A 20,407-nucleotide genomic window follows, 5' to 3' on the forward strand; every position below is an offset into this window, starting at 1 on the left:
GTAGGGGTGCCTTTGCTTGCCACAGTTGAAAATCAAAATATAATTTACCATCAGTCCTTTGTATACCAGTTCCTCTGTATCTGCTGTTCCTCCACATCCACTCTTCCTCAGTATCAACGGTTCTGCATCTACAGATTCAACCAACCGTGGATGGTGTAGTGCTGGGATATTTACTATTGAAAAATATCTATGTGTAAGTGGACCCATGCAATTCAAAACCTATGTTGTTCAAGGGTCCACTGTAATCTGATGTGTTCTTGTTGCGTTATCTTAAATGATGATCCTCAACAGAATGGAAAATAACTCCTTACTACATATCCCCTCTAAGTGTGAGTGCGCCGAGTCAAACAGAAAACAAACCAATAAACAAGATCAGAGAAAATGAAGAGGAATAATATGCCATATGCTTATAGGCTAGTTAGTAAATATTATATAACATAGAGGAAATAACCAAAATTTTCATACTTTTATTTTAAAAATCTACATTGGATTACCTTGAAAAATGTAAACCATCAGTCCTTCAGTAAAAGCATGTATCAGTCATATGAAAAAATGCTTACTGAGCTTGAATACAAGGTTCTATTGCCAAGAAAGAATCAGATTTCCAGTTTTGTTTTGGATTCGGTGTTAAGTATAAAAGAAAAGGAGAAAACGATGGCTATTGCTGAGCTGGTGCTGGGTCTTCCAAGCTGCTACATTGTTCTTTTTTTCTGAAGTGAGCTGTGTTCTATTAGCAACACCAGCTGCTTTGCATCATAATATGTATCTACTCAACTGCTAAATGATCAAGACAGTTATGTTAAGAATAGAAAACAGTTTAAGTATCTGTGTGTCAGTAATGCTTATTGTATTTCCTATTTTATTTCTCACTTCATTGTAGGCGCTAAGCAGCAGAGATGATAGATGCTTAGCAAAATGTGCCAGTAAGCACATGCACACATATCAGGGATGTGAAAGTCTGAGTGAAGTAAAGTAGGAGCCCAGTTATGTATTGTACCATCATTTCCCCCTCAGACTGCATAACCAAGATTGTACTTATAAAATGTGCTCAGTCCTTCATTTGACAAATATGTATGTGTGTGTGTATGTAATGTGTACACATATGTATGTGTATAATTAATCTTATTACTGGTTTATCATTCTTGTACTGGCCCAGAGCATTTTTGCCTAACTATTTAAAGGGGATTCAATGGTACCCTGTAACTATGACTAACACTTTTAATTTGAATTATATTAATTCCATGTAGTATTACTTCCTGGTTCCATTAAGTCACCTGACTAAGGAGGGGTTAAAAATGACAATATAAAATTAGGCTTTTAAAAGAATATTTAGAATGAGGGAGGAGATCACAACAAATTACAAAACAAAAATAGCATAATATTTTTATTCATTAAATGTCTGACATATCTCTGTATTTGTCCTCCTCTTTTGCTTCTTATTCATTGATTCATATAACAGTAGTTGTATATTATTTTCTATAGAAAACATGAATAATCAGCCTTTTCACAGGCTTAGTTGGTTGAACTTTGTTTTTTAATATTGATAATAGTAATGCATAAAACATATCACTTACCCCAGGTGTGGCTTCTGTTTGTTTGCTGCAAGTTTGTTTCCTGTAAACACAGGAATGCTATTTTTTTGTGAAGTTCCTGTCAAAAAAAAAAAGAAAAAGTTAATGGTGCACCTATAATTGTGTATATAGCATTATTGAAGTATATTTCTAGAAGGAAAGAATTTCTCTTTTGATCAGGCATCGAAGAGAACCTAATTCTCTGCTTACAGTTTCACATGTTTAATGTTTCGAATTTTCAGTCTTATTTTTGGCTGTGTACATGTCAACTATGTTTTTCCTGCACATAAACTTTTGGTTCTAGAACACACATTCACATTGCTCCTATATAGTAGGGATTGGGGATATTCCAGGAAGTCATTTCTAGAGTTAGCAATAACTTTACTATATTGTCAAAGATAAGCAATGCCAGACACTAATTAAAGTGGTAAGCACAGGTTTTAATCAGTATTACACTATTGCAAAAATACCCCAGTGTGAAGTGAAAAACTGTAAAATATGTGAAGGACGGCATTGGGTCCGTGTGAAGTACATCTGCATTTACTAGTAGACACCAAACTTAGGCTCCTACCTTCCCACAGAGGTACCTATCTTCAGACAAGGACCCTATCTTCAGTTATTTCCTGGAACAAATAGTAAATTCTTCTGGCAGCCTTGATTTTCTCAAGGAGGCATTCATAGGGTGTTAGGGTCATCTGAGGGATGTGACCTTGAATTGCTATATATTATGTTGAGAGTTTTGTTCAGGCCAACTTTTTAGGCCAAGATTGAGACATAGTTGAGAAAAGGCTTAGAAGAGTCTAGCTAGACTTGACCAAGGAGGAAATCTATGTCAATACCCAAAAGTGACTTAACATAACAGAAAAATACCCATTAAACCATACTAAATATATCTCTAGTTTAGCTTAATTATATCAGAGTATTCACAGCCACTATGTTGTCCAACACAAGAGGAAGTGTAATGGAGTTGAAATTGGTATAAATAAAGACAAGTTTTCACTGATTGTGATTTAAATATTTTTACTTTTGCACATTTTACAAAACATGACCATAGAAACAGTAAATTTGGAGGTACATTCTTTGGAGTAGCAGAATCGTAAAAGACTTGAAACTCAGAATCAGCAGCACAGCCAAGAGCCAGAGAGCGGAAATGTCTACAGTTACAATATCCAGTCTTCTCCATGGTCAGTTCCTAGAATACTGGCAAGGATTAGTTTAGACAGGTTAAAGAATAATTCTCTGGAGAAATATAATGTTCCCCAAAAGAGGAATACCTTACTTTTGGGGATCTTCTAACAAATGACCATATCCCCAAGTTACCTGTAGTGAATCCACCAGTAACAAAGCCTTGCCCACATATTCAGAACTTCCAATATAATTTTTAGTGCTGTTCTTTTAAATACCACCAAACCTCTGGGGAAAGTCTCCAGCTAAAAAAACACAGAATAGCACCTACTGAATAAAGGAATATCCTCAGAAAAGCAATTATGAGAAGATAAAATAGCTATGAAAATTCAGGATTTTTTAAAGTATTAATATGACAAAAAATACTTACTGGAAATTAAAAATGATGTGGAAATGCATTCAGCTTTATATGAAAGAGTTGGGTGATAAAGCTTAAGAAAGCCCTCAGAGAATACAAGAAAAATACGGATGCAAAGTAAGAGGAAAGGGCAAAATTATTAGAAAATCTATTCAGGATGTTCAGGACTCTTCTAATGAAAGAAGAGAGAAGGAAAAAAGTGAAAAATTATTACAGATAATACACAATAACTTTTTCTGCAACTGAAGAATCCTTCAGATATTAAGACCATCATTATGAAATTTCAGAACACCAGAACTCCTAAAGGTTTACAGAAAAGAAGAAAATCACATATATGTGATCTTAAATCAAAATTGCATCAAATTTCTCAGAAGAAAGACTTACATAACTCTGAAGAAAAATAAATCAATCCTAGAATCTTATGACTAGCCCAACTATCAGTCAGAGGCAGAATAAATATATTAAAAACATGGACAATTCCAAAATAATTTGCTTCCTGTGCATCCTTTCTCAAAAATTACTGGGAAATGTGTTCCACCAAAATGATGCAGTAAATCAAAAGGGAGAAAATAATATCTTAATGCCCAAATTAGGGATCAAATATAGAGGGAATTAGGTGATGGTAAAGAGAAGTGCCATGTAAACAGCTGTTCACTCTATCTGGAAAGCAGTTCATACTCATTAAAGCCAAAGAATGGAGGGCTTCAGGAGAGAGATCTTTTCCACCTACCCTTGCCCAAATGTAACATGAGTTGCATTTTATAATTTTAAAAATAGTTCAGTATTTATGAGAGGGAACAATAGTAATGGATAAGATAGGTAAACTACGATTTACAAAAGTTATTCTTCTGAGTGAACCTCATGGAGCTTGGAATCAAACCTGGGAAAGCATAATCCAGGGTGCATACTTTTTCACAAATGCATTATATCAAAATGAGAATGCAAGGTAGAATGTAGTAGTGCTCTGGGATGAGAGGTTATTTTTAAAAGAATAATTGCATATTTTAATGTACAGTTTATAAAGTACTTTTCATAATATTTTGGTTATGATAAAGTACTTTGGAAGGATTTTGAGATGGAAGGATGACATGGGTCAAGAGAATGGAGAATGGGATATTTGCCAGTAGTAATAATCAGGCTCAAATCGGGGTGGATGCCAGTGAATTCTCACGATTCCCTGTAAACCTTTTATGGTATTGGTAGGGTGTTTTGGAAGCAGATATAAATGACTTTTCCATGCCAGTGATTTAAGGACTGAACTACAACCTCTCATCTGCATCAGTAATTTGACCTCAAGCTTTTAATGGGTGACAGATGTGTCAAACTGATTTGAGCACTATGGATGCAAAATTTATGGTCCAAAATTCTTTTCCTTTGGAAATTAAACAGTGTGAAGTAGATAAAATTTTTTTTTAAGATGACAGAGTTTTCTCTCTTTAGCTGCAAGTTTTTAACGATATTAATTGGAAATGTTTTAAAATGAATTGAACATATCTCTTCTGTCTCAAGTGAAGTAGAGGAATGTATCTGAACTTTTATTTTTCTTCTCATTGGTGTTTGTATTCTTCTCTTTGTGGAATATTAAGTTGATGATGTTAAAGAGCTTTTTAGAAGAATACATTTCCTATTGACAATTTCTCAAATAAATGGGCCCACACTTCAAAACATGTTTAACTCTTGTTTTATAGATTTTATGTTAGGAATAGCATATGGTGGTGATGAAATCTGACCTCTTTGTGCAGCAATGGAAATAACCAACTGTGAAGTTCGCAAGCATCACTAAGAGCAGATAAAGCAATGTTTAATTGAATAACTGGTCTTTCTAGAGCTGCTGGCTATTGTTTCCCAAATCTAAATAAATTGGGAAGTGAAAGATGCCTTATAATCCTTTTAACTTCAGAGATTCTACTGGTGGTAACAACACTTAACACATTCAATCACTTAACTTCATTACGTGTTAATTTCTTTATTTTCAACAGAAATCAGGGGATTACATTACCTGTCTAAAGGCAATGGCAACCCACTCCAGTATTCTTGCCTGGAAAATCCCATGGACGGAGGGGCCTGGTAGGCTGCCGTCTATGGGGTCACACAGAGTCGGATACGACTGAAGCGATTTAGCAGCAGCAGTGAAAGCATACAACACCTGTCACATAATAGATGTTCAATAAGTGTCCATTTCTGTGCCCTTCTCTAAGAGTTTTCCACCTTATAAAAGCAGACAGTTCTATAAGGCATGACTCATGCACCATTCACAGAATCAATTTAAGGGCCTATTTCCTTTTTCCTTTATATGTAAGCACTTCATTCCAAAAAGGGAAATAGGGACCTTATCCCTCTGTAAGGGATTTGATGTATTTTTCTCCATTGCTTATCTGAATTGACACAATTGGACTTTTACAGAGGAAATGATGATAACTACCTTTTACTATATTAGGAATATAGAAAGGAAAAAGCTGGTCCATGCTAAACTCTTTCATCCTAGCCAAATTCTTCAATTTCTACTGCCTTTCTGTGATAACTCCATTTCCCCATAGAGTTACAGCTTTACTCTCCATCAGGAATGTTAATATTAATCTCCTCATGGGTTGCAGTCTTATTGAAACACACACACAATAATTTAGCATTGTAATAAATTTCCTATGTATATTACCTCTGTATCAAAGGTGTTTAAATTTCTTTCAGATCAGAAAAAGAAAAGAAAATTTTCTTTGAAAATATTTTCTATCATTTTTAATTGGGTGCATTTTATTTCTGTATATGTGATACCTCACTTAAACTTTTCTGCACTTAAATCAAGAAATTCTTTTTAAAAGGATAAATACTGAATTTAGATTTTGATTAATTTTTGTCCTGATTATTTTATATCTTCTGTAATAAGTGGAAGTGAAACTGTTAGTACCCTTTACTTGAAATCATGGTATATTAAATCTGAGTCTTTTGTTTGCCCACTCCCAAATTCCAGCCTTCTTTCTACTCAATTTTTTAATTTGAGAAAGTAAAAATATTATTAAAGTTAAAGAAGCAGATTCTCTAACAAGAATGTATGATTAATATATTTAACTTTTTGAATAATGATATACTGAAATATACTGTATATATGTATCATGTGTCTACATAATAATACCAGATACCCTCTACCATTCTAATCATATGTTGATTAATATCCATATTACATTTTACTGACATCTTTTCTAATTAGTTTTCATTTTAGCCATATTTGTGCATATGTATTTAGGAAAACTGGTGGTTCTTACATAAAGAGAGCAATAGCTTCTATATTTGCTTTTTTTTTTTTAATTTTTTTCTATCTAGAAATTGACATTGAACGCTGTGTGCGAGAATCAATCAACCTGTTTTGTTGGACTCCTAAAAGTGCTACTTATAGGCAGCATGCTCAACCTCCAAAGCCAACATCTGATAGCAGTGGAGTCAGAAGTTCAACACCTTATTTCCCCACTGAGTGTCCAGATCCTCCAAAAACAGATCTGGTATGTATTTGCTTGACTTAATTTATAAACTATAAAAGAAAATGAATATTATATTAATACACTTTAGCATCTTTATTGTTCATAATACAGTAATCACTTATGTTCTTTTAACACAGCTCTCTTCTAGGATGTTGTATTCATACAACTGGTTCAGGTCTTGAGGCCAGCCAAAGGTGAGAGCTTAGTTAAGGCCTTCTCAGGTCTTTCCTATGCATGCAAACATCCTGTGTGTGCATAGACAGACTTCTAGATTCCCAGGATTCTCTTAGCACTTTCAGATTCCCCTGTGGACGTTGAATTCCTCAGCTTTTAATTTTAGTGTTTTTATTTTTATTGTCAGCTTATTCTTTGCTTCTACTGTTATGGCCACTTCAGGCAGCCACAACATTAAACAATTGCTGCTGACTCTTTTTGACAGATATCTTCAGAGAAGTGTCTCTTTGCACGGAGAGGGTTGTGAATCAGGTCAAATAAAGGCAAGCATTGTACGGAGAGGTTTCTAGGAAACTGGAAGATAGGTCAAGTAATCATAACCTGCTGAAATGACACTTTTTGGGAGCTCTAAAACCATTCTGTCCTGTCCAGTGGTTGCTAGATATCTGGTTTGTGAGACTGTTGGTTTTTAAGGTGACTGTGGAACTGAGGAGAGGGAAATGAGAGTAGGGAAAATTAAAACTCCGCAAATCTTACATTCTTACTGAAATTCAGATGTTTCTTTGGACTACATACTCTATAGATTGCAGCAGACAGACCTTTGTTAAACTTCCAGAATGCTAAAAAGTTTATTTTGATAATCTCTGCCAGTGTTCTCATTGTGCTTTGAAGGAGCAGCTCTTCTGAGATTCTTACTTTGCCATTCTCACTGATGTCACTCATATTCTATGCTATTTGTCCACTACATTTTAATTCCTCAATGAAACAAAACGATTGAGAAATCGTTGATTTTAAAAGCTCAAAAAGGAAGAGTGACAGCTCAAGTAATGTGAAACTTCCATTTTGTGATTAAGTGAAATTTTACTAAGGAAAATTGCTGTTTATTTTAAATTTGAATAAGTGGTTTTAAATCTTTGCCCTTACAGTCTCATCTGACATGAGATTTTTGTTTAAAGTGTTTAATAGTTTGAATGTCACTAAACCCCAAGTCCCTTAATATGTTGCTAATTATGATAAGTGTCAGAGTACTGGATCAATTTGCTAAAACTTTGTAATACAAAACTAACTTTTTTTGTATACTCATAAATCTGATATATTATTCCCAACAACAATACTAAGAATGAAAGAGAAAAATGTATTATTTACATAAAATGTTGCTATCTGAAGAATATTCAAGTTTTGGTTCACTTTTGTTTAGAATTTATTTCATTCTTTTTATATTTCAACTGTAAAGAAAAATATAATGAATAGTGTAAAAATGCATTGTTTTTCAACAATATGTCTGAACACATACTGTTAAACAGATGTCATTCAAGTTACTGAATTAAGAGTACCTACATTCAAAATTTTCATTTAGTGAAGGATATACCAACAGTAAGCAAAAAAAGTAAACATTTAGTGTGTTTTCTAGAGTCTACATATAAGTAAGATCATGTGGTATTTGTCTTTATCTGTCCAACTTATTTCACTTAGCATAATATCCTATGGATTATCCATGTTGTTACAAATGGCAGGATTTCTTTTTTAGTGGTTGAATAATATTCCATCATATACGTATACACAACACTTTTTTTATCCATCCATCTGTTGTGGAACATTTAGTGGCATTTAGGTGCCATTGTGGAAATTAAACAATAAGAAAAAAATAAATGGGACTGCATCAAACTGAAAAATTGTTATACAACAAAGAAAACTATCAATAAGACGGAAAGGCAGTCTTATGAATGGGAGAAGATATTTGCAAACTATATATTCAGTAAGGGATTAACATCCAAATTACACTAAGAACTCATACAACTCAAAATCAAAGAACATACAACCCGATTAAGAAATGGGCAGAGGACCTGAATAGACATTTTCCAAAGCCATAAAGTATATGTTAGTTGCTCAGTCATGTCTGACTCTTTGCGACTCCATTGACTATAGCCCATCAGCCTCCTCTATCCATGGAATACTCTAGGCAAGAATACTGGAATGTATTGCCATTCCCTTCTCCAGGAGATTTTCCTGACCCAGGGATTGAACCTGGGCCTCCCACACTGCAGCAAGATTCTTTATTGTCAGAGCTACCAGGGAAGCCCTTCCAAAGGCATACAGATGGCTAACAAATACATGATCAACATCACCAATCATCAGGGATCTATAAATCAGAACCCCAATTTGATATGCACTCATACTGGCGACTTAGCAGCAGCAGCAGCATACTGTTAGAATTGCTATCATCAAAAAGACAACAAATAATTAATTGGCAAAAATGTGGAGAAAGGGAACCTGTGTGCACTGTTGGTGAGATGTAAATTGGACCAGCCACTGTGGAAAACAACAGAAAGGTTCCTCAAAAAATTAAAAATAGAACGGCCATATGATCTATGGCAGTTTCACTTCTGGGTCTTTACCTGAAGAAAGCAAAATTAATTTGAAAAAAATATCTACACATCAGTGTTCATAGCGGCATTATTTATAGTAACCAAGATATGGAGGCAACCTAAGTGTCCATCAATAGATACATGGATAAAGATGTGGTATTTTCATACACACACAATGGAGTATTACTGAGACAAAAAATATTGAAATCTTGCCATTTGCAACAACATGGATGAAACTTGAGGGTATTTTGGTCAGTGAAATAAACCAGAGAAAGAAAAATATCATATTATCTCACTTACATGTTGAATCTAAAAGACAAAAAAATAACAGAACAAAGTGAGACCGTACTTACAAATACAGAGAACAAACAGGTGGTTGCCTGAGGAGAAGGATGTGGCAGAGGGGTGTGTGTAAAATAGGTGAAGAAGATTAAAAGATACAGACCTCCAGTTATAAAATAAATAAACCATGGAGATATAATACACAGTATAAGGAATGTGGTCAATAATATTTTTATAACTTTGTATAGGGTTAGATGGCTAGTAGACTTATGGTCTTCCCTGATAGCTCAGTTGGTAAAGAATCCGCCTGCAAGGCAGGAGACCCTGGTTCAGTTCCTCAATCGGGAAGATCCCCTGCAGAAGGGTTAGGCTACCCACTCCAGTATTCTTGGATTCCCTTGTGGCTCAGCTGGTAAAGCAGGAGACCTAGGTTCCATCCCTGGGTTGGGAAGATCCCCTGGAGAAGGGAAAGGCTACCCACTCCAGTATTCTGGACTGGAGAATTCCGTGGATTGTATAGTCCTTGGGGTCACAAAGAGTTGGATATGACTGAACGAGTTTCAATTCACAGACTTACGGTACTGATCGTTTCATAATATCTACAAATGTCAAATCACTGTCTAGTACACCTTAATCCAATATAATATTGTATTCCAGCTATATTTCATTTTTTAAAAGGAGAAGAAGAAAAGGACAATGGAAAATGCCAAGAAGTGGGAGTCTGGAGAACATTAGAGAAGAGTTACCATTTTATGTGAGAGACTCAAAGAAAATCTCAGAGAAGGCAATGGCAACCCACTCCAGTACTCTTGCCTGGAAAGTCCCATGGATGGAGGAGCCTGGTAGGCTGCAGTCCATAGGGTCATGAAGAGTTGTACACGACTGAGCGACTTCCCTTTTACTTTTCACCTTCATGCATTGGAGAAGGAAATGGCAACCCACTCCAGTGTTCTTGCCTGGAGAATCCCAGGGACGGGGGAGCCTGGTAGGCTGCCATCTGTGGGGTCGCACAGAGTCGGACATGACTGAAGCGACTTAGCAGCAGCAGTAGCAGCAAAGAAAATCTATTTAATAAGGAGACATTTGGGAAGAGAACCTAAAAGAAGTGAGAGAGTGAGCCATATATATTTCCTGAGGAAAAATGTTCCATCTTGCAAGTGCAAGGTAGTAGCATTGCTTTGAATGTTAGGAGAACAGTAAGGATACTATACATAGAATGGAATGATAAGAGTGTTGTTTTTGTTGTTTAGTCACTCAGTGGTGTCTGACTCTTTTGCAAACCCATGGACTTTAGCTGACCAGGCTGTTCTGTCCTTTAAAGATATACAAACTTACTATTACAATAGTAAGTATTAATTTTTAAAGAAAAACCAACAGATACTGCTGACTCATTGAATGTGAGGTACAAAAGAGAGAGTGTGTGAAAGAAAGTGTCAGTTGCTCAGTCATGTCTAACTCTGCAACCCCTGGACTGTAGCCTGCCAGGCTCCTCTGTCCATGGGATTCTCTAGCCATTCTCTCCTCCAGGGGATCTTCCTGACCCAGGGATTGAACCTGCATCTCCTGCATTGCAGGCAGAGTCTTTACCATCTGAGCCTCCTCGTGGTTATCCAGGTCATTAAGACCTTTTTTTTATAGTTCTTCTGTGTATTCTTGCCACCTCTTGGGCTGGCAAAAAGTAATAGAAATAAAATAAAAAAGAAAGTAATAGAACAAAAACAGTTTTCTTACTATGTAGAAGTTAAAAATAAACCAAAAAATAATATAAACAACTTCTTTTTACTCTTCAAATAAAGAATACATTTCCAATAAAAATTCTAGAGTATCTAGAAAATAATCAGAACCTATTAGTACAGCACAAGTAGATATTTCTCTTAACCACTTACATGATCCCTTATGTATATTAGATATTGATTGATTGTCCCTATCAAGTCATTTTATTTCAGCTAGCTTTTGGAAGATTGATAGAGTTTATATAAGTAAAGAAGATAATTTCTTTTTTATTACCATGAGAAATCTCAACACCATTCTAAAGATTTATGGAAAATAAAAATAATGTTCCATATTCACCTAATTTTGCTTTACTTACTCTTTCCAAAGCATACTCTGCTTTGGTAAAGAGCAGGTTCACTGGAAGAGGCCACATTTCCTCTGCTAAGGAGGGAACTTGCAACACTATGGAGTTCCACCATTAATGTTCTGGAGTGTTAGGTTATGCAGAGGCTAAAATTTTATAACACACATATTATGACTTTGTGAATATTAAGTATGTAAAGAGTTGAAAGAAACTGGGTCGTTGAAATTATTCACAGTGAAATAAAGGAGTTCTTAAATACACAGATTTGAAATTAAAATTTAAATTACTCATTACAGTTTTTCTGCTTATACATTTAATATCCTTTTAGTTTGAACATACCTTTCTTGAATTCTATAGTCTAAACAAAGATCATTTCTTCTTGTTAACTATTGATACCATGGTATTGTGTGTGTGCAAGTTGTATTTAATTGTTACATTTTATTTAAGTGATGAATTTAGTGCTCCCAAAAATTACTCTGTAGTAAACATCATGAGGAAAAATGTATGACTTCATATTTATAAAATGTAGCTGTAAGTTGCTGAAGGAGGAAATGGGAAAAGTAGATCCAAAAGAAGTGGCAAAGCCAGGAAAGCATATTCTTAAACTCTAATTTAAGTTGGTTTCATTAGTACTATATTTTAATTAATTATGAGACTTTATACAGAGAAAAATTGTATTAGGGGAAGCTCAGAGTCCTTGGCAAGAAATATCTTGGTTAGGTGAGAGGACAAAAACAACTCCAGCAAGACTTCTGAAGTCTCTCTAATGTTAAAAGGGGAATCTTGATAAGAACAGTCGTTCCTAAACAGAGCTGATCCTCAGAGGGAGAATATCTTTGATCCCTCTCTAAGCTAAGTCAGACTTTTCCTTCTGTTAGTCAAAGCGAGAACTCCTCCAGGTTGGATACAGCTAATGAGAACTTGTTTCTGAGGTTAAGGAAGTGAACTTCTCACACTGAGTAGTCTGTCAGAGTCCAACACTTAGGACTGGCTGGATTAAAATTACATGGCAAAGCTGTATCTATTAACATAATAAGGAAAATGAAGTGTAATAGGTAAAGGCTTCCTGTTTTTGAAATCCATACTATTTGTTTTTCTTTAGGGTTTATTAATATAGCTGATTGTTTTCTGTACCTATAATTTATCTTGTTAGTCATTTATAATAGCATAACACTATATTTTAATCCATTTAGCATGATCATGAGGGTGCCAGATTATTCAGTCTCTATATGTGCCTATATTTCCTTTATTAAACTAAATTCGTGAAGAGTAAGAACTGCATCTTAATGATTTTTGTGTTCCCGTTGCTTAGTATAATGCTTGATGCATCATAACCTCTTAAGAAATGAAATAAGATACATCTCTGATAATTTACATGTGCGTTAAAGATCCCCAGGGCCCAGTTCAATGGCCAGGAAATAGTGTGCTGTCAATATACGTGTATTTAGTTGAAGTAATTACCACAAATAAGGTTTTACTAGTGAACTCTCAGTTGAACAAAGCATTAATCCACAACTCATTATTCATCAGGCATGTTAACTGCATCTACTTTTCCTTCATAGCATCCATTTTACTGATGATTTTAGTGGTACATGTTTGCCATTGCTTTCTGTCATTGACCGTTCATATTTTTTCTCATTTTAAAACTCCATTTGCTTCACTGCAGCAGCCTAAAACTTGAAATATTTACATATTGAATATCTTCAACATTTACTGCTGCCCCTTTTTGTGAAGTGTGAGAAATCAAAATTCCAGTTGTATATTAAAGATATATCTTCTTCTGAGTTATAGAAATCCCTGGGTCTTCTTTTGCTAAATCATTAAATTAGTAAATGCCACTTTTCTGACTGTAGATACTTCGGTGTTCACAGTCTGTTCTGAATGGAGCAGTGCCCTCTTAATTCAGTGAGTGAAACAAGGGCAGAAAAATGCCCAGAGCCAGACAAGAATCAAATAATGACTGAAGGAGCACTAGATTTCTCGAGCGTACTGTACCGAGGAAGGTTGGATTGTAGGGTTGGATCTTGGGAAGGAAAAGAGATGTTTACAAGTTTGGGATAGGAGGGTATTGAGGATGGAGTTTTGGATAGAAAACACAAAAGAAGAAAATAAATAAGAAGTCTTGTCATCTTTGGTGAAAATAACACTTGTCATGACTTAGGGTAGAATACCCTGTTTAGAATAGGCCCAGGCCAGCAGCTGGACTGATCTGAGCCACGGCACACTTCCCCACAGACATCAGGGTGAGACTTTGACATGGCATTAGCATATCTACATTGCAGTTGACAGGAAAGTTATGCTGGTGACGGTTTTTGTTCCTTTGCAGTTTGATTTAGTTCAGTATGGATTTGAGACAGTTCCTAAAGCAGTGTTTTTTCACTAGTTAAGTCTATTGAATATATTTTCTTCATGAAGACTGTTGGGCACAGGTAGCACAATTCCAACTTGCTAATGAATATCTGGGTTCTTGCACTGAGATCTTTCTTATGCATACTCAAAGTCCAGGGATGTCATTGCATGTATCAGTGACATTCCATGGCATTTAAAGAGAAACGGATTCTGGCGCTATTCTACAGAAGGGTAGCAACAAGAGACACATACAGGATTCTGTGAGTCTAATGATTTTCACAATCCCAGGGTTTAAATGTCTTGTTTTTTTTCAGCTATCCTTCCAGGATATCCTATAAACTATGCAAAATAAATAAACAAGCCTTGTTATATGATATATACTACCAAAATTTCAGTTTGTTAAACCCAATTATGCTAACAAATAAAGGTGAATAATGAAAAAGAAAAGGCAGCTTTTATCTGAAATATTCTCATATCTTCTAGAGAATTAATGTTAAAGTTTATTTGTTTCTTCATTTCTCCCCAAAGCCAAAATGAGCAACTAAACTGGAATTATTCCAGATGTGTCTATGTGAATTATAGGTTACTGCTCCTAAATCCGGAGAAGGCAATGGCAACCCACTCCAGTACTCTTGCCTGGAAAATCCCATGGGACGGAGGGGCCTGGTAGGCTGCAGTCCATGGGGTCGCTAGGAGTCAGACACGACTGAGTGACTTCACTTTCACTTTTCACTTTCATGCATTGGAGAAGGAAATGGCAACCCACTCCAGTGTTCTTGCCTGGAGAACCCCAGGGACAGAGAGCCTGGTGGGCTGCCGTCTATGGGGTCACACAGAGTCGGACATGACTGAAGCGACTTAGCAGCAGCAGCAGCAGCTCCTAAATCCTATAGAAATTAAGTAAAACAAACATTAGCAAAGAATAGATTAGAATCCTGACATACTTCATTTAATTAATGCATTTTAAACTTTCATGTCTATTAAATAGATACTTGAAATAGTTTAAGATTAATGTTTGTTTTCTTGAATAAACTAAATGGTTCCCAGTGAATTCAAATAGCCCTCTTATGGAAAACTAGATTCCCACATGTACTTATACCCATTTCCAAATCCTATTTTCAGTTATATTCATCTGTTTCAGTTTCTTTCTTTCCCAGTACTAGTACCAAGAGATTATTAAAATTATAACTGTATCATACATTTGGCACTGTGTTTCTACATGAATTGTAGAATTGGCTTGTCGTTTTCCCTCCTCCCCTGGGAAAAATATCATTTTGGTATTTATGTTGTGATTAAGTTTATAAAAAGTAGAAAAAATTGATATACAATAATGAGTTTTATATTTTCCAAAATTAGAATATGCCTTTCTATGTATTCATGTCTTATAGTTTCTCTATGGTGTTTTATTTCTTATGTGTTTCTTGTTTGGCTTATTACTATTTTAACCTTTCTCTTACCATTATTATTAGGATATTTTATTTCATTGTATTTTCTAGCTGGTTATATATAAAGAAAGATGCTGGCTTTGCAAACAGTTTAATGTAGTGGTAAACAGCTACATTGTTTAGAATAGATTAGAATTTCAAAACCCAGGTCTGCCATACCAACTGTATGACCTGTTTGCTTATCCATCAAACAGAGATTAATAATTTTACATGCTTCATCGGATTTATTGGGAGTATTAAATTAGATAGTATATTCAGAACATTGCTGGCACATAGTAAACACTCTGTAAGTTTTCACTTTCATCCTCATTATCATTATCATTTATCTGCCATGTTAATGTTCCCTCATTATTTGTAAGTTTTTCCATTGATTTAAATTTTCCAGTTGTATATCATCTAAAAATTATAATTTTGCTTCTTTTCCAGTTCTATCCGTCTTATATCTATCTGTTGTTTAGTTAATTAACCTCAGTCTTCAGTGTTAAATAACAACGGTAATGATGAACAGAGCTTCCCAGATGTTATAGTAGTAAAGAATCTGCCTGCCAGTGCAGGATATGCAAGAGACGCATTTGGATCCCTGGTTCAGGAAGATTCCCTGGAGTAGAAAACGGCAACCCACTACAGTATTCTTGACTGGAAGATTTCATGGACAGAGGAGCCTGGCAGGCTACAGTTCATGGGATCACAAAGAGTCGGACATGATTGAGCATGATGGTAGACATCTTTAGTTAACATTTAGAGTTAGTGGCAGTGCTTCTGGTGTTTTACTTGCTCAGTTTTGACTTCAAAGATAAATTTTATAGGTTATGAAAGAACCATGCATTCTGATTTCTTAAAGAGTTTTATCAAATATCTTTCAACATGTTTTTTGGATATTCAGAAGTAAATAAAGAGAAAATAACTATTATTGGCTCCTAAGCTTTTTATTGTTTCAGTTTTTGGAGCCAGCTGTAAATCTAGGCTCTGTCCTCATTTCTGTTTATATAGAGGGTATTGACAGTATATACCACAAGCTCATTAGAGATCTCACCAGCCTTGTCTTTAGTACAGCAATCGCTAGACTTTCTCCCATAGGTGTTTCTTGGCACTCCAACCAGAGAGCATTTCAGTCATTACTTGACTTTGGTTATATAATGAGGAGAGTGATGAGAGAATTTCCCAAGTGACAAGGAACACAGGAGCAAAAATTTCCTTTGATGTATAAGATGTTCAAGCTGGTTTTAGAAAAGGCAGAGCAACCAGAGGTCAAATTGCCAGCATCCACTGGATCATGGAAAAAGCAAGAGAGTTCCAGAAAAACATCTATTTCTGCTTTATTGACTATGCCAAAGCCTTTGACTGTGTGGATCACAATAAACTGTGGAAAATACTTCAAGAGATGGGAATACCAGACCACCTGACCTGCCTCTTGAGAAACCTATATGCAGGTCAGGAGGCAACAGAACTGAACATGGAACAACAGACTGGTTCCAAATAGGAAAAGGAGTACGTCAAGGCTGTATATTGTCACCCTGCTTATTTAACTTATATTCATGAGAAACACTGGGCTGGAAGAAGCACAAGCTGGAATCAAGATTGCCAGGAGAAATATCAATAACCTCAGATATGCAGATGACACCACCCTTATGGCAGAAAGTGAAGAGGAACTAAAGAGCCTCTTGATGAAAGTGAAAGAGGAGAGTGAAAAAGTTGGCTTAAAGCTCAACATTCGGAAAACGAAGATCATGGCATCTGGTCCCATCACTTCATGGGAAATAGACGGGGAAACAGTGGAAACAGTGTCAGACTTTATTTTTCTGGGCTCCAAAATCACTGCAGATGGTGACTGCAGCCATGAAATTAAAAGACGCTTACTCCTTGGAAGGAAAGTTATGACCAACCTAGATAACATATTCAAAAGCAGAGATATTACTTTGCCAACAAAGGTCCGTCTAGTGCAGGCTATGGTTTTTCCAGTGGTCATGTATGGATGTGAGAGTTGGACTGTAAAGAAAGCTGAGCACTGAAGAACTGATGCTTTTGAACTGTGGTGTTGGAGAAGACTCTTGAGAGTCCCTTGGACTGCAAGGAGATCCAACCAGGCCATCCTAAAGGAGATCAGTCCTAGGTGTTCATTGGAAGGACTGATGCTGAAGCTGAAACTCCAATATTTTGGCCACCTGATGCAAAGAGCTGACTCATTTAAAAAAACCCTGATGCTGGGAAAGATTGAGGGCAGGAGGAGGAGGGGACGACAGAGGATGATATGGTTGGATGGCATCACCGACTCAATGGATATGGGTTTGGGTTGACTCTGGAAGTTGGTGATGGACAGGGAGGCCTGGTGTGCTGCGGTTCATGGGGTCACAAAGAGTCAGACATGACTGAGCGACTGAACTGAACTGATAAGAAAAAAAAAATGCGAGAAAAGGGTAATGATGTCAGTAACCCAATTTAAGTAAAGGCTGTACCTTGGAAAGGTAGAGTTAGAGATGAAGATATCAATTTAACCAACTAAAACACCTCTTTGTCACCAGTGGGCTCTACTTCCTGAGTCTCTGCTGCTATTGAAAGCTGACTATAAAGTTCTGTGTGAAGTAGCAGTTCTGTCACATTCCAGAAGGAAGCTATCATATGTTCTACCTTTAGGAGCTTAGCTGAGGGGAGCCACTCTCATGTTTAACATATTCATCTTCTTTATCTCATCCTAGGAAATTTATCAAGTTCTGGTTTTATTTTGAAATTATTTCCAGAAGCTTTTAGAAAATTATAGAGTGGCACCAGCACCACCGCTGCCCATATACATCACCACATTGTCCATGTTTTTGATCCCTGGACCACTGTGAGAGTTCTCCACGTAACTGCCTCCATGTCTTCTGCCCTCACTTCAACCACTTTATTTTTTTTTTTTTCAACCACTTTAAACTAAAAAATATTTCCCAGTTACCTGTCTTTGAAATGCATAAGTTCTTAATTGATCTAAGTCTGTGTGTATACTTTTTTTTTAATTTATCTATTTTAATTGGGGGCTAATTACTTTACAGTATTGTAGTGGTTTTTGCCGTACATTGACATGAATCAGCCATGGGTGTACATGTGTTCCCCATCCTAAACCCGCCTCCCACCTCCCTCCCCTTCCCATCCCTCAGGGTCATCCCAGTGCACCAGCCCTGAGCACCCTGTCTCATGCATCGAACCTGGACTGGCGATCTGTTTCACATATGGTAATATACATGTTTCAATGTATGTATGCTTATACATATAAACAGTACTAAGCCTCATAATTAGAATCATTCCTGAATCTCTTTAAGTAGAAACTCCTCTGATGTCATTAAGTGTTATGTACACGTTTCTAACTTCTGTCCTAAGGGATAGGCAAGAAATTTTCTGACCTATTAACAGCTGAAAATCAATCAGAAAAAAATTGTCACAGAATTCTAGAGCTGAAAAAAACATAAGATGTCCGCTCCTGGCCCTTCATTTTATACGTGAAAAAGCTAAGACCCAGAGAGATGAAATATCTCCAAAATATTGATATTGTATATCAAAGAGAAAATTACTTTCTTTACATAAATTAAGCTTACACACAATTTTTTAAGAGCACATCTGTGAAAATTTTAGCATAAAATCCCTAATCACTGAAGAAGTCCTATCTCCATATGTTTCATATTCATGTACATTATCTCACTTATTTGAGGGAGAAAAATATTCTCTCTAGTATGAGAGCTATATTATGCAGCTTCCAGAGCATGACAGTTTTATTTCAGACTTCCATTTCAGATGCTAGGTTTCTGTATCTTAGAAATAGTAACCTTTCCTAGTCTCTCTATAAGCAAGAGGAATAAATGAAAATACTATAATGCCATTTAAACAATTTATTCTTTAAATATCTTTGCAAGTGGATAAAGTTTTTGAGGATTGTTTTTCTTTGTTAGTGTTCCTTTGAGAATGGTAGTTAATGGCACTGCCTGTCCCTCCTCATACATTAGCTAGAAATAGCTATTACTAGGAAAGCAGAGTCTGCTTGCTGTAGACATGTGGGAAAATAAGAATTACCGGATATTGCTCTAAAAACTCTCAGCTTTATGTATTCTAAGCCTTACTAATAGTTTACATAATGTAAGATTTACTCAGCAGTGTATGGATATACCTAACAAAAGTAACTTTTTTCCTTTCCCTTTTTCTTCAAACATTGTTTATTATTTCTTATGGTTTGACTGAAGTTTTTATGCTGATAATTCAAAAAATATGATCCTGTAGCCATTGTTGTTTGTTGTTCTGTTGCCCAGTCATGTCTAACTCTGTGACGCCATGGACTGCAGCGTGCCAGGCCTCCCTGTCCGTCACCGTCTCCCAAAGTTTGCCCAAGTTCGTGTCCATTGCATTGGTGATAACATCCAGCCATGTCATCCTCTATCATCCCCTTCTCCTCCTGCCTTCAATCTTCAACCTAGCCACATCTTCTCCCAAACACTAGTTTCTGTCTCCAGCCGCATCTCAACACTTCAACTTGGTAGATAGACCCCGTGCATCCTATTTCACAAGTCTAAATCAGAACTTGTCTTCCCCTTGTCTATCTACTGTCTGTCATTCTCCCTTAACCACCCATGTCCAAAACATAAGTACTATCTTGGCTCATCCCTGTCCTTTATCTTTCATAAATTTTCCTACAGTGCCTCTCACGTATTCTTCCTTTACTTTTAATCAATACACCCAGTTTTACTGAACAGGCTCTGAATTTCAGGCTCTCTGCTAGGTAGTGGAAGTGTAAAAACAAGCCCTAGTCCCTGCTTTCAAGGAGCTCATGGTATATTTATTGAAAGAGACTAGTATCAGTATGGAACAGGGCCTGTAAACCTGAGACACTCTGGTTGGATACTTGTGAACTAAATTAAAAAAATTCCTTCAAAATGAAAATAGCTTCCTGACAAATTTCTGCCTTGTTTATAGCAGGATTAATTGAAACAATTGTGGAAAGGATTTTAAATGAGTTATTTATTCAGCATACCTCCTAGAGGTAGAACCCAAGCTTTAGAATCAAAATACCTTCCCAGTATGTTTGATTAATTGCTTCACACAGAATATACATGTAAACCCCCACTTCTTTTCTTCACAAACTCCTATTCATCCTTTTAGGCTTTACTCATG

The 20,407-nt window shown here is 36.0% G+C and overlaps 1 protein-coding gene across 4 annotated transcripts in view; it reads left to right on the forward strand.

Annotated features, from left to right (window-relative positions):
* Positions 1 to 20,407, forward strand: part of TBCK (TBC1 domain containing kinase) — a 209,094-nt gene that overhangs the window by 123,905 nt on the left and 64,782 nt on the right. For 2 of the 4 annotated variants that reach the window (XM_027543890.1, XM_027543891.1), the window contains exon 23: positions 6,430 to 6,605. In XM_027543890.1, coding sequence (XP_027399691.1) covers positions 6,430 to 6,605 — 176 coding nt within the window. Of the gene's footprint in view, positions 1 to 6,429; positions 6,606 to 10,084; positions 10,224 to 15,703; positions 15,864 to 20,407 lie in introns of those variants that run through there. The other 2 variants (XM_027543893.1, XM_027543892.1) reach the window with 2 other exon arrangements.

This window comes from Bos indicus x Bos taurus, chromosome 6, assembly GCF_003369695.1.
Source record: "Bos indicus x Bos taurus breed Angus x Brahman F1 hybrid chromosome 6, Bos_hybrid_MaternalHap_v2.0, whole genome shotgun sequence".
NCBI classification, from domain to species: domain Eukaryota; kingdom Metazoa; phylum Chordata; class Mammalia; order Artiodactyla; family Bovidae; genus Bos; species Bos indicus x Bos taurus.